The sequence below is a fragment of the Hemibagrus wyckioides genome, linkage group LG25 (genome assembly GCF_019097595.1).
Source record: "Hemibagrus wyckioides isolate EC202008001 linkage group LG25, SWU_Hwy_1.0, whole genome shotgun sequence".
Lineage (NCBI taxonomy): Eukaryota > Metazoa > Chordata > Actinopteri > Siluriformes > Bagridae > Hemibagrus > Hemibagrus wyckioides.
In genome coordinates, this window is record NC_080734.1 from 3,685,892 (window position 1) to 3,700,178 (window position 14,287).

The window sequence follows — 14,287 nt, forward strand, 5'->3', positions numbered from 1 at the left end:
ACCGTAAAAAGTTTCCAAACCTTTACTAAAGGCTTATCAGAATGTGGATATAGTTTTAGAAAACTAGAAAATGAAATAAAGGTTTGGTCAGAAGGGTCAGAGCTGGTCTAAAATCAAGCCTTTTGATATTTTTCGTACAAACCTCTAACGTCTCAGAAACAGCTCTGTAACTCTCACTATGGATTTTCCACAGTTCAGTTCATCCTCACACAGTCTGGAGTTTCCACACAGGAGACACATTACGCTGTACGCGTTGTTCAGACGTTCACGTGAAGAACCACTGAGGAGAATTAAGATCTGATTATTTAACGTAATAGACTTCAGCTGAAATTATTGAATCTGTTCAAAAGAAAGCAATCCATTCTATATAGAGTCATTATATTGTTATTGAGCGATAAATAACAACGCTGCTTTATTTAAGAAAACTAAAAATGTTTCCAAAAACGAAACACGTTTTTTACCTTCTAAAAGATCTTTTGATGGATGGATGTTAAACTTTTCGTCTTGTTGCCACTGAGAAGTGAAAAATTCCTGATTATCCGGTCGACTGCAGCCGCAGGTGGACGATACGATACGAAATATATCACGATACTTGAAGATCTTTTTATGTAGGATATAGGTCATAATATTACATTTTTGGAGGTTTGCTAAAAAAACAGAGGCAATAAGCATGGGATACGTTATTATTTATTTAGTTATTCACAGGATTGTTGAAGAAATTTGTTTAGTTATTATTTATGTAGTTTAGAGAAAATGAAACCCTGGGCTTAGGTTACAGCAAAAGTTCATCTAAATAAAACAGTGAGAAACTAACACCATCCTAATATGGCTTCCTGTAGAGTTGTGTAAATTTACTAAACATTAATAGTGATATTACACAGATAGAAATACACAGCAGCTCCTTCCTAGGGAAGTTATGCTAGTCATTAGCTAGTCACGCGTATGCTAGGAAATGGAATTCTAAAGTTCTCACATTTTGATGTTTCTATAAGAGTCAGTAGTTGGTTTTCTTCCCGATGCTTTCCTCGGCCTCAGAGACATTTTGTTTTGTCCGTAAGGAACCCTGTGCTGTTCTTGATCTGTTTAAACCCTCATCTGATTCTGCTCGAGGTTCACGCCTGTCTCCGTCTCCTCCTCAGTCTCGGAGATCAGTTCTATAAGGAGGCCATCGAGCACTGTCGCAGCTACAACACCCGCCTGTGTGCCGAGCGCAGCATCCGAATGCCCTTCCTGGACTCGCAGACGGGCGTGGCTCAGAACAACTGCTACATCTGGATGGAGAAGCGACACAGGGGGCCAGGTACAGGAACCATACCATTTTTGGATTTTTAAAAAATGAGCTCTAATTACAATTAGCTATTAATATGGGATAGAATTAGCTGTACACAACTGTAAAGTCTTCCTTGACATCTCTACCCTCAGTAAGTTAACCAGGCTCTTATAAGATATGTAAATATGTAAAAGTGGACACATACAGTGGAATTTGTTCTGGAGGCGAGTTCTTAAGGTGAAAATGTGTATTGTGAAACAAATTTTCCCATCAGAAATAATGTAAATGTAGATAATCCGTTCCAGCTTTTTCCAGAACTTTTACACACACTTATTTATTTACTTACTTATACGTGTGTAAATAACTCACTTTTAATTAGCTTTGTCTTGAATTCCTTATAAACTTATATGAAATAAACATAATGTACAAACATGTTGAAAACGTTCTGTTAAATTACTGGACCAATTATGAATTATTATTACAGTATTTAATTGTTAATTAACTGAACAGGAGATTTATTTGACTTCTAACTGAAAGGCTTAAGGTTAAAACAATTATTGAAAGAAATGTGCCTTTTTACCAGAATACTGCCTATGCCATGAATTTATGGATGTTTTTTAAATTATTAAAAAAATAAATAAATAAAATTAATAAAAATAAAAAAGAATTACTTCATATTATTTATTTATTTATTCATTCATTCATTCATTCATTTAGAAGATCATCATATATCTAAAGCAAAAACAAGTAACTCAATGTAGTCACTGAATTTGAAATGGCGGGGCGCCAATACTTTTGAAACCAGCGTACACGCTGTGTCTCAGTTATCCAGTCGTAACCTCACGGCAGAGGAAGCCAGATTTTAGGGCTGAGGTTCATATAAGTTACTTTTACCTTTTCATCATGTTTTTTTAAAAGGTGCCAGTAATTGCAGAGGTCAGCGTAAAATCTGAAGCCGTAATTGCCTCGGTTCTGTTAACTCGATGAACCGTGTTCTGCTGAGTCTCTTACTGGATTATGAACTCAATTAAACTGGAATATTTTCCTCGAGGACGCAGAAGCTAACCGTGCGGCTGAGAGCCGGACACAAATAGAAGGAAAAATCCAGCTTCGGTGTCCTGGACACACCCTGTAGTTTGTGGTGAACCAGTGTTTATTACATGTTTTTTATTTAGCTTATTTACAGCTTATCTATCCTCACATCTCTCTCTCTCCCTCTCACAGTCGATGTCTCTCGCCCTTGCTCCCTCCACCAGCATCTGTTTCTACTGAAGTCTGAAGTCGTGTTTTGTTGCTATTTGAGTGATGCATAATCAGACGTTTAGACGTGCTTAGTATGTGTTTTACACACACCCTTGCATGTCTGTGTGTGTGTGTGTGTGTGTGTGTGTTGGCACAGGACTGGCTGCGGGTCAGATGTACACCTACCCCGCCCGCTGTTGGAGAAAGAAGAGGCGACTGCATCCACCAATCGACCCTCAGCTCAGACTGTGTGAACTCAGGCTTGGTATGTGAACGACACAAGCTTGCTTTCTCTCTCTCTCTGTCTTTCTCTCTCTCTCTCTCTCTCTCACACACACACACACTTGCACTCCCTCCCACGCTGTACACCTTGGCTTCATATTTCCCCCTTGTCTTTTTCTCTCATTCCTTTTCTCCGTGGTCATTTAAAGGCTGTATTCCTGCCCCCATCTGGCTCCTATTACCCTTCTCTGTGTCTCTCTCGGTCTCTGTGCCCTGCTCGGGCCTCTTAAACCACTGGTCCGTGCGGCATTCGAGTGGAAGTGAGTCTTGCTGTGGGTGTTTTGCACGGTGGTGATGTGGGGAGTGTTGACAGAGGGGAGAAGGGGAGAAGGAGAGCTTAAGAAACTGGATAAGTGAGGAATAAAGGTCTGTGTGTGTCCACAGTCCTGCCAGCAGCATTGTTTTCTCGACTCTCACACACTATTTAATACGCATACACTGAATCAGAGAAATGGGTTTGTTTAAAAACATTTAGGAAAATTATTATATAAAGTTTCCAGTAAATTTCCCAGTAAAACAATGACACGCAGTTACACTGGATGTTATGTCAGTTACTTAAAGTCTAATAAATTCACACAGTATATATCCATTTATAATGCAGCAAGGAAGCTGATTAATAATAATAATAATAATAATAATAATAATATTATTATTATCATTACCTACTCCACCCTATCTATACAATCAATTCCAAACGTATTGGCTATCTATCTATCTATCCAATATTAAGTGAAATCACAGAATTACTGCAATAACATGACACAATGCTTGGCACAATAAGGAGACCTGTGTTATGTGTATTGTGATGACATCATGTGACGTCATGTGACATCTGTACAGGGCTTTAACTCTGTAAGCTCAGTTCATGTAGGATTTCTTTCCCTCATAACGAGTCTGTAAATGTTCCCAGCTCTGTTAAACAACTCCACTGCTCTCGTTATTCAAGTCCATAACTATAAAACATCTACTTTAACCCTGGAGCTTATTAAACACAGGGATTTTTATCCATTTGTTCCTCCTTAACTCCCTGAGCATTCTCTCTCCACTGGCTTGAGAAAAAGCAAAGAATTTTTACCGTTTTATTTTCACAAAATTTTCCTTTAAAGACGATTTGGCACGATCTCTTCCTGAGCTCTACGGCTGAGAGGAAGTCATTATTATTGTGTCTACAGGTTTCCAGGAAATGCTCCAAGTTCCTGGACGTTTTTCCCAGGAATTACGATCACGTACGCGTATAGAAGCGACACTGCGTATCACGAGTTACATGATAATACATGTAACGTCTGGGACCCCCGCCCTATGCGGGGCTCGACCCCAGACGCCCGTGGTGTGTGTGCGCACGCCGGCACACGGTGTAATGAGACCCATGCGCAGGATTCAGCGAAGCACTGCTTTTATTACATTTAAGACGCGACATAGGGAAACAAACGTAACACTAGACATGGCGTGGTTAACTAAACTAAAGTAAACAAAACCTAGACCTTAGCTTGGACATGGAACCTAGCAAACAAAACCCCAACAGAAACCACGGTACAGATAACAATCATGGACAAGGACACAAACACAAGGATCCCTATTTATAGGGGTAGACATTAGGGCTAATGGGATACAGGTGACACAATCAGGATAGGAACAATAGGAAGGGCGTAACAAAAGACACAAAGAAGCAGGCTTCCAAGGTTCACCTGCCAGCGCCCTCTCTGGGCCTGGCAGGGAACTGTCCAGCTGTTCCTGACATAACCCCCTCCTCTAAGGCGCAGCTCCCGAAGCGCCCAACCTCCGCCTAGGGGACGCCTCAGGAGTAGGCGGAAGATGTAGTTCATAGAGGGGAGATGCAAGGCCTGATGTAGTTCATAAATGCAGTCTACGGCGATGCCCCAGGTCCCAGGGGTAAGTTGACATCCGGCCATGGCAAGAGACGGGAGGGAAGCGTCTTCCACCCGTGGTGCCGAGCGACGTCCTCCACGGAAACTCCATCGCGGAGCGGCGTCCCCGGCTGGAAAATGGTGGAAGCCCACCTCCAGTGGGACCGATAAAAAGGGGGTGCCCCCCATGGCCTGAAGTCGAGTGACGTCCTCCTTATAAATTCCCTGAGGGAGCGACGTCCTCGACCGTAGTAAAGATGGGGACACCTCCCAGGGGAAACGGGGAAAAGGATCCGCCGGATGCCCTCCACCGGTTGTCCAGGGCTCTAGCCAGCAGACTGCAAATCCTTGCTGGATACAGGAACCAGCTGGGAATCCTGCTGGGTCTCAAAGATGGTCCATGATTCTGTAACGTCTGGGACCCCCGCCCTATGCGGGGCTCGACCCCAGACGCCCGTGGTGTGTGTGCGCACGCCAGCACACGGTGTAATGAGACCCATGCGCAGGATTCAGCGAAGCACTGCTTTTATTACATTTAAGACGCGACATAGGGAAACAAACGTAACAAGACATGGCGTGGTTAACTAAACTAAAGTAAACAAAACCTAGACCTTAGCTTGGACATGGAACCTAGCAAACAAAACCCCAACAGAAACCACAGTACAGATAACAATCATGGACAAGGACACAAACACAAGGATCCCTATTTATAGGGGTAGACATTAGGGCTAATGGGATACAGGTGACACAATCAGGATAGGAACAATAGGAAGGGCGTAACAAAAGACACACAAAGAAGCAGGCTTCCAAGGTTCACCTGCCAGCGCCCTCTCTGGGCCTGGCAGGGAACTGTCCAGCTGTTCCTGACAATACAGTTCTATTATTATTGAAATTCTAGTCCTGCAGCCTGATATAGGGAATTATTATATACATTGACGTTTGTATAGTGTTACGACCCCGAAGTAGGCCTAGGGGAGACTCAGGGTCAGCAACCGGTGGTTTATCAAGCTGATAGTGGGTGAAAGAGTCCAAACCGGGTCTAAACAATGACACACAGTGTAGACTGGCTGAATAAAAAAAAAACAAGGTTTCGCGACACAACCTGTAGTGCTTAATCAGTTTACTGTGCTGTACAACAGAAAACACGTATTTACAATATTTACAAATTTCACAAACAAGCCAAACACGGGGCTGGACAACGGCGGTGCTGAAGAAAAGAAAACCAAGTAAAAGAAAAAATGATACTTCCCTAACGCTGCTTTATTTTTAATACATCCTGGACTACAAACAAAAGTGAAACCAAAAACCTGCCTATACTGCGCTTCCCTTACAAACTTAAATACAGGGGGTGGCACCCGCCCCTTTCCTAAAGTGTCTAGACAGTGTGACGTCCTACGTGTTGCACAGTGTATGAGCGCGCTCTTTCTTACCTGTCCGAGCCCCGTCAGCACAACACTACACAAACACACACAGCTGTACATACACCTCAATACACCAAGTATTTAGACAGACAAACAAACCACGCGATTGCACACACAAACAGAAACAAAACGCCGCGCCCGATGCGGTGTCAGTGTCTCGCTTTTATAGCCTGACCCTTCTTCCGGTTAATCATCCGGGGCGGCGATAGCGCGACTCGGCTCCTCCCGTCAGCGGCAGGTATATGGCATGCGGCCAACTGCATCACGTTCCTCCCAATCGGTTACGCTGTAAACAAAGCCATCATAATAACCGAAATACGTGCCGTGGCACGTAACACGCCCCTCCTCAAAAAAAATTATCCTACTAGGATATTTTACACTCTAGAAAGAGCATCAGCTATTTTATTTTCAACACCCTTTTTGTGTCTCATCTCCAAATTGTATTCTTGGATAACCAGAAACCACCTCATTAGCCATTGATTGTGGTTGTACATCCTAGATAGAAACACAAGGGGATTATGATCTGTGTACACAACTACAGGCCATAGGCTTGAGCCTACGTACACCTCAAAGTGCTGCAGAGCCAGAAGTAACGCCAGTGCTTCTCTCTCAATTGTAGAATATTTTACCTGATGTTTATTTAACTTACGTGAGTAATAGCAGACTGGATGATTTACTTCATTTTTACCTTCCTGAAGTAACACTGCGCCGATCCCCACACCACTCGCATCAATTTCCAACTTAAAAGGTTTAGCAAAGTCAGGGGCAGCTAGAACCGGAGCAGAACACAACAAAGCTTTCACATTATTAAAAGCAAGTTGACAATCATGAGACCATCTGAAGGTAGCCGCAGGGCTCAGCAATGAAGTTAGAGGTTCTGCAACAGAAGAAAAGTTTTTGCAAAACCCGCGGTAATAGCCAACCATTCCTAAAAATCTACGCAATTCACGTCGGGTTGTGGGCACAGGGAAATCAATAATGGCCTTAACTTTAGCTTGCAGTGGACAAACAATTCCATGACCAACCCTCATCCCAAGATAAACCACAGTAGCTTGTGCAAATTCACATTTTGCCAAGTTTAGTGTCAAATTAGCCTCTTTTAACTTGGTAAACACAGTTCGAAGAGACTTCACATGACTTTGCCAATCACAAGAATGTATGACCAAATCATCCAAATAGGCTATGCAATTTGGTACACCAGCAAGAACTGTATTAACAAGTCTTTGGAACGTAGCAGGTGAGTTTTTCAACCCAAAAGGCATCACTGTATACTGTAAAAAAGCATCTGGTGTCACAAACGCAGACAGCTCTGAAGCCCTTCGGGTTAGTGGGACCTGCCAGTATCCTTTAAGAAGATCCAACTTTGTAACAAAACTGGCCTTACCTACCGTATCAATGCAGTCGTCAATTCGCGGCAGAGGAAATGAATCAGTCACAGTTATGGCATTGAGTTTTCTATAGTCTGTACAGAGTCTAAAAGTACCATCAGGTTTTGGCACCAACACACATGGTGAGCTCCACAGACTACAGCTAGGGACTGCTAAGCCATGTTCCAACAAGTATTCCGCTTCCTTACGCAAGATTTCACGTTTGGTGGAATTGAGACGATAAGGATGTTGTTTTAATGGTGTATCCTTTATCACTTTAATGTCATGTTGTAAGACAGATGTCTGTGTGGGCACGTCACTAAATATGGAGGGAAACTCCTTAATTAAAGCCACAATATCTCTACGCTGAAGGTCAGGTAAATGAGCAACCAGCGAGAGACTATCAGACTCAAGAGTTTTTAAAATCTGGGAGTTCATGAGTCTAGCCCCCAACTGGGTTGAAGACTGCTTGACTAAGTGCTCATCAGACTCCCAAGACGCAGCAATAGGCACTACTGCTACAGCAGCTTTCTGTCCACCTTGCACAAGTTCAGGAACCGGAAGACCCTCCACAGGCATTTCCCGATCTAGAAATGGCTTCAACATATTTATATGACACACTCGACTCTTACGTTTCCGATCTGGCGTATCAATGACATAATCAGTTTGACTTAACTTCTCCTTGATTATATACGGCCCTAGAAACTTTGAAGACAGTGCAGACCCAAGAATGGGTAAAAGAACCAGCACTTTGTCACCCGTTTTAAATTCACGGGACACTGATCTTTGGTCAAAACACCGCTTCATCTTAGCCTGCGACTTATCTAGCATTTTCTTTGCTAGCTGACAAGCTCTGTGCCACCGTTCACGAAAAGCACTGGTATAATCCAAAACATTCTTGCATGGCTCTACTTTATTAGACATGAATGTCTCTTTTAATACCTTCAATGGGCCTCTTACAGAATGTCCAAAAACTAGTTCCGCTGGACTGAACCCCAAAGATTCCTGAACTGCCCCTCGAGCAGCAAACAAAACCAATGGCACACCCTCGTCCCAGTCTTTTCCACTGTCCATGCAAAACTTCCTCAACATAGATTTTAAGGACTGATGAAATCGTTCTAATGCTCCTTGTGACTCTGGATGGTACGGACTTGACATTTGATGTTGTACCCCTAGCATTTGAATGATCTGTGAAAACAAAGTGGACGTAAAGTTAGTTCCTCTGTCTGTCTGCACTACCCTTGGAAGGCCAAATGTAGTAAAGAACTTTGTAAGTGCTTTAACTACAGTCTGTGCTGTAATTCGGCGTAGTGGAATTGCCTCTGGAAATCTTGTAGCAGTACACATAATAGTGAGTAAAAACTGATTTCCTGCTTTTGTTTTGGGCAAAGGACCTACACAGTCAACCAACACCTTTTCGAAAGGTTCTCCCATCACAGGAATAGGGTGCAAGGGAGCAGGAGGAATCACCTGGTTTGGTTTTCCTACCTTCTGACATGTCTCACATAAAGCACAATACTTAACTACGTCTTGGCGTAGCCGTGGCCAGAAAAAATGTTTCAACACTCGGTTGTATGTCTTGGTAACCCCCAAATGTCCAGACCAGGGATGATCATGGGCTACACTCAAAACCAAGTGTCGATACTTTAAAGGAACCACAATCTGAAAAACAGCATCTGTAGTTTCATCTACTCTAGAAGTCCACTTGCGCATCAACAAACCGTCATCTAGAAAGAAAGCCACTTGTTTCTTGTCCACATCATTAATGTCAGGTATCGCAGTAAAGAAGGAGTGTAAACTTTCATCACAATGTTGTTCCGAAATTAATTCATTTCTAGTAACACTTTTACTAGACAAGGGGCCTGTAAGCAGCTGGGTTTTAACATCTGGCTGAACTAATTCCCCAGAGTTTTCTTGTGTGAAAAATGAGTCAGAAAGATCCAAAACATCACCAGAATATTTTGCTTGGGACCGTGTTACCACACATGAAGAAAAAACCTCTGGAAGTTTCTCTGCCAGATCATCAGATTGGCAATCAGCACAAACCTCAGACACTTCCACTACTGGAACAACTTTCCCACCGGCTAGGTCATTACCTAGAATAAAATCTACACCAGTAACTGGTAAAACCGGCCGAACTCCAACTTTAACAGTACCAGTCACAACACCAGATTTCAAAGACACATAATGCAAGGGAACACAAACATACCCCATCTCTAAGCCCTGGCAAAGAGCATAAGATCCAGTAAATGTGTGTTCTGATAGGGCAAGTAAGCCTTCACGAATAAAAGACTGAGCTGCTCCAGTGTCACGTAGAATTACAATCTCTTGTTCCTTACCTTCTAAAATAGACACACTACCACGAGAAAGAAATGGTTTGTAGCATTCATCTGCACTTACCACAGACTGTTGAGAAATGGTTTTCACAAACCCCACACCTTTTGGTTGTTTGACATCAAGACCAGAACTCTTTTCCTGTCTCTCCTGCTTTCGTTTCAAGGCAAAACAATCAGCAGCCACATGACCAGGCCTGTGACAATAAAAACAATCAACATTTAATGATCTTGTCCTGTTGCGACCAGGGGAACTCACTGGTCCTGGCTGTTCTGGTTTTGGCTTCTGTTCACCTGGAATTGGTTGCTTAGGTTTAGATAAGAACAACATTTTGTGTGTTAGGATAAATTCATCAGCCAACACAGCAGCTTGGGACAGAGTGTTAACCTTGCACTCATTCAAATAAACTGAAACCCGTTCAGGCAGACAATTTTTAAAATCCTCTAGAAGCATTAGTTCCCTCATTGTCTCCTGACTGTTAACCTTACTTGCTGCAGTCCACTTATCAAAAAGGAGAGCTTTCTCCCTAGCAAACTCCACATAAGTTTGTGTCTGTGTCTTTCTGAAGTTCCGAAACCTCTGACGATAAGCTTCAGGTACAAGCTCATATGCTCGAAGAATTTCAGCTTTTACCGTGTCATAATCCATACTATCGGGTACAGACAGTGAAGAACAGACCTCCTGAGCTTTTCCAACCAGCTTACATTGGAGTAATAATGTCCACAACTCTTTTGGCCACTTTAGAGAATTAGCAATTCTCTCAAACACACTAAAGTATGTGTCAATTTCAGTCTCTCTAAAAGGCGGCACGAGTGCAATGTGTTTTGTAATGGCAAAAGAAGGGCTCGAATCCACAACTCCTCCTGGAACGGGTACAACTGGAGGGGGAGCTGGAGGCTCAGGCTTAGGAACGGAGAGAGAAGGCAGACTCGGCTGGGTAGAAGACATGGGAGTAAACTCCTTTACCCTCAGATCTAATTCCCTGAACCGAATTTCCCTCTCCAAATCCAGCTCCATACGACGGATCGCGAGCTTTAATTCATATTCAGCCCTCCTTTGCTCCGCACGCTCCTCCTTTTCCAGTTCCAAGCGCCTTACGCGCACCTTTACACGGGCACCCTCTCGGGACCCAGAGGTCTGTGGAGAAAATGGTTCGAACCTAGGTAAAGTTGCCTTAGTCTTGGGGAGGTGCAATGTAGACTCCCGTTCAACAGCCTCAACAGGAGTACTTAAGCCAACAACAACTTCAGGGTCAACTGAAGGACCTAACAGATGCAACTCCACCAGTTTTTCCAATATAAGCCTTTTAATCTCTTTCTTTACGAGTTGCCTTGACGCAGGAAGTTCAAAATGGGCTGCAATTTCTAACAAATTGTCCTTTCTACAATTATCCAAACACTCAAGAGAGGGAGCACTCACGAAGGCCTGCAGATCAAATGTAGCCATGTTTAAAGCGGTAGCAACTACAAGTCCACGTTACCCAGATAACCTAACCACACACCAAGCACGATAACCACCAAATACACGGGATAGACAAAAATATAAGGATATCCCGGACGAGCCCCCAATTGTTACGACCCCGAAGTAGGCCTAGGGGAGACTCAGGGTCAGCAACCGGTGGTTTATCAAGCTGATAGTGGGTGAAAGAGTCCAAACCGGGTCTAAACAATGACACACAGTGTAGACTGGCTGAATAAAAAAAAAACAAGGTTTCGCGACACAACCTGTAGTGCTTAATCAGTTTACTGTGCTGTACAACAGAAAACACGTATTTACAATATTTACAAATTTCACAAACAAGCCAAACACGGGGCTGGACAACGGCGGTGCTGAAGAAAAGAAAACCAAGTAAAAGAAAAAATGATACTTCCCTAACGCTGCTTTATTTTTAATACATCCTGGACTACAAACAAAAGTGAAACCAAAAACCTGCCTATACTGCGCTTCCCTTACAAACTTAAATACAGGGGGTGGCACCCGCCCCTTTCCTAAAGTGTCTAGACAGTGTGACGTCCTACGTGTTGCACAGTGTATGAGCGCGCTCTTTCTTACCTGTCCGAGCCCCGTCAGCACAACACTACACAAACACACACAGCTGTACATACACCTCAATACACCAAGTATTTAGACAGACAAACAAACCACGCGATTGCACACACAAGCAGAAACAAAACGCCGCGCCCGATGCGGTGTCAGTGTCTCGCTTTTATAGCCTGACCCTTCTTCCGGTTAATCATCCGGGGCGGCGATAGCGCGACTCGGCTCCTCCCGTCAGCGGCAGGTATATGGCATGCGGCCAACTGCATCACGTTCCTCCCAATCGGTTACGCTGTAAACAAAGCCATCATAATAACCGAAATACGTGCCGTGGCACGTAACATATAGTTTAAGAAAAGAAAAATGATATGAAATGAAATTTGTAAAATACAGAATTAAAATGAAATTACAAATAAATTTTTATCAGTACATATAAAATTGATATTTTTATTAATGTTTAATTTTTAGGTTTGTATGTTCAATATTTTAGTTTAACACAAATTATATAGAGCAACATGTATAAATAATACATATATTGTTATTGGGATTCGTATCATTACATAAATATTTAGGTTTTAAATAATAATATGCAGTTGTACTTAGATAGATAGATAGATAGATAGATAGATAGATAGATAGATAGATAGATAGATAGATAGATAGATAGATAGATAGATAGATAGATAGATAAAGTCACTATATTGCCAAAAGTTTTGGGACACCCCTCCAAATCCTTGAATTCGGATGTTCCAATCACTTCCCTGGCCACAGGTGTATAAAATCCAGCCCCTAGGCATGCAGACTGCTTCTACACACATTTAGTCCACTCGTAAAATTTCCTCACTACTAAATATTCCATGGTCAACTGTTCGTGGTATTATAACAACAGGAACTCAGCCCTGAAGTGGTAGTCCACGTGAAATCACAGAGCGGGGTCAGCGCATGCTGAGGAACACAGTGCACAGAAGTCACCTACTTTCTGCAGAGTCAATAACTACAACCTCCAAACTTCATGTGACCTTCAGATTAGCTCAAGACCAGTGCATAGAGAACTTCATGGAACGGGTTTTCATGGCCGAGGAGCTGCGTCCAAGCCTTACATGACTGCATACAGAACACCTTTGGGATGAATTAGAGCGGAGACTGCGAGCCAGGTCTTCTCATCCAACATCAGTACCTGACCTCACAAATGTACTTCTAGAGGAATGGTCAAAAATTCCCATAAACACACTCCTAAACCTTGAGGAAAGCCTTCCCAGAAGAGTTGAAGCTGTTATAGCTGTAAAAGGTGGGACAACTCCATATTAAACTCTATGGATTGAGAATGGGATGTTATTAAAGTCATTAAAATTCATGTGCATGTAAAGGCAGACGTCCCAAAAGTTTTGGCAGTATAGTGTAGGATTATCTGTTATTTGTAAATTTAATATAAATTGACTTTTTAAAATAACCTCAGCTCCAGGGTGAAACTGGACCAAACTTGATGACAAGAGCAGTGGAGTTTATTATCTGTAATATGGAAAGACAGAAAGAGAGAGAGAGAGAGAGAGAGAGAGAGAGAGAGACAGAAAGAGACAGAGTCAGAGAGACAGAAGGAGAGACAAAAAGAGAGAGAGAGACACACATCATTAGTACATTAACACACATCATTACTGTTCTGATCAGTGTGTGTGTTTGTGATCAGTGTGTGTGTTTGTGATCAGTGTGTGTGTTTGTGATCAGTGTGTGTGTTTGTGATCAGTGTGTGTGTTTGTGATCAGTGTGTGTTTGTGATCAGTGTGTGTTTGTGATCAGTGTGTGTTTGTGATCAGTGTGTGTGTTTGTGATCAGTGTGTGTGTTTGTGATCAGTGTATGTTTGTGATCAGTGTGTGTGTTTGTGATCAGTGTGTGTTTGTGATCAGTGTGTGTGTTTGTGATCAGTGTGTGTTTGTGATCAGTGTGTGTGTTTGTGATCAGTGTGTGTTTGTGATCAGTGTGTGTGTTTGTGATCAGTGTGTGTGTTTGTGATCAGTGTGTGTGTTTGTGATCAGTGTGTGTGTTTGTGATCAGTGTGTGTTTGTGATCAGTGTGTGTTTGTGATCAGTGTGTGTGTTTGTGATCAGTGTGTGTTTGTGATCAGTGTGTGTGTTTGTGATCAGTGTGTGTTTGTGATCAGTGTGTGTTTGTGATCAGTGTGTGTGTTTGTGATCAGTGTGTGTTTGTGATCAGTGTGTGTTTGTGATCAGTGTGTGTGTTTGTGATCAGTGTGTGTGTTTGTGATCAGTGTGTGTGTTTGTGATCAGTGTGTGTTTGTGATCAGTGTGTGTTTGTGATCAGTGTGTGTGTTTGTGATCAGTGTGTGTTTGTGATCAGTGTGTGTTTGTGATCAGTGTGTGTGTTTGTGATCAGTGTATGTTTGTGATCAGTGTGTGTGTTTGTGATCAGTGTGTGTTTGTGATCAGTGTGTGTGTTTGTGATCAGTGTATGTT

General features: G+C 42.6%; 1 protein-coding gene across 3 annotated transcripts in view; it reads left to right on the forward strand.

Annotated features, from left to right (window-relative positions):
* dpf3 (double PHD fingers 3) overlaps positions 1-14,287 on the forward strand; it is a 53,264-nt gene that overhangs the window by 14,099 nt on the left and 24,878 nt on the right. For all 3 annotated transcript variants that reach the window (XR_009203586.1, XM_058379643.1, XM_058379644.1), the window contains exons 2-3: positions 1,140-1,300; positions 2,670-2,777. Coding sequence is in view for 2 of the 3 variants with exons in the window: in XM_058379643.1 (XP_058235626.1) it covers positions 1,140-1,300; positions 2,670-2,777 (269 nt within the window). In the remaining variant the exon portion in view is untranslated. The remainder of the gene's footprint in view (positions 1-1,139; positions 1,301-2,669; positions 2,778-14,287) is intronic.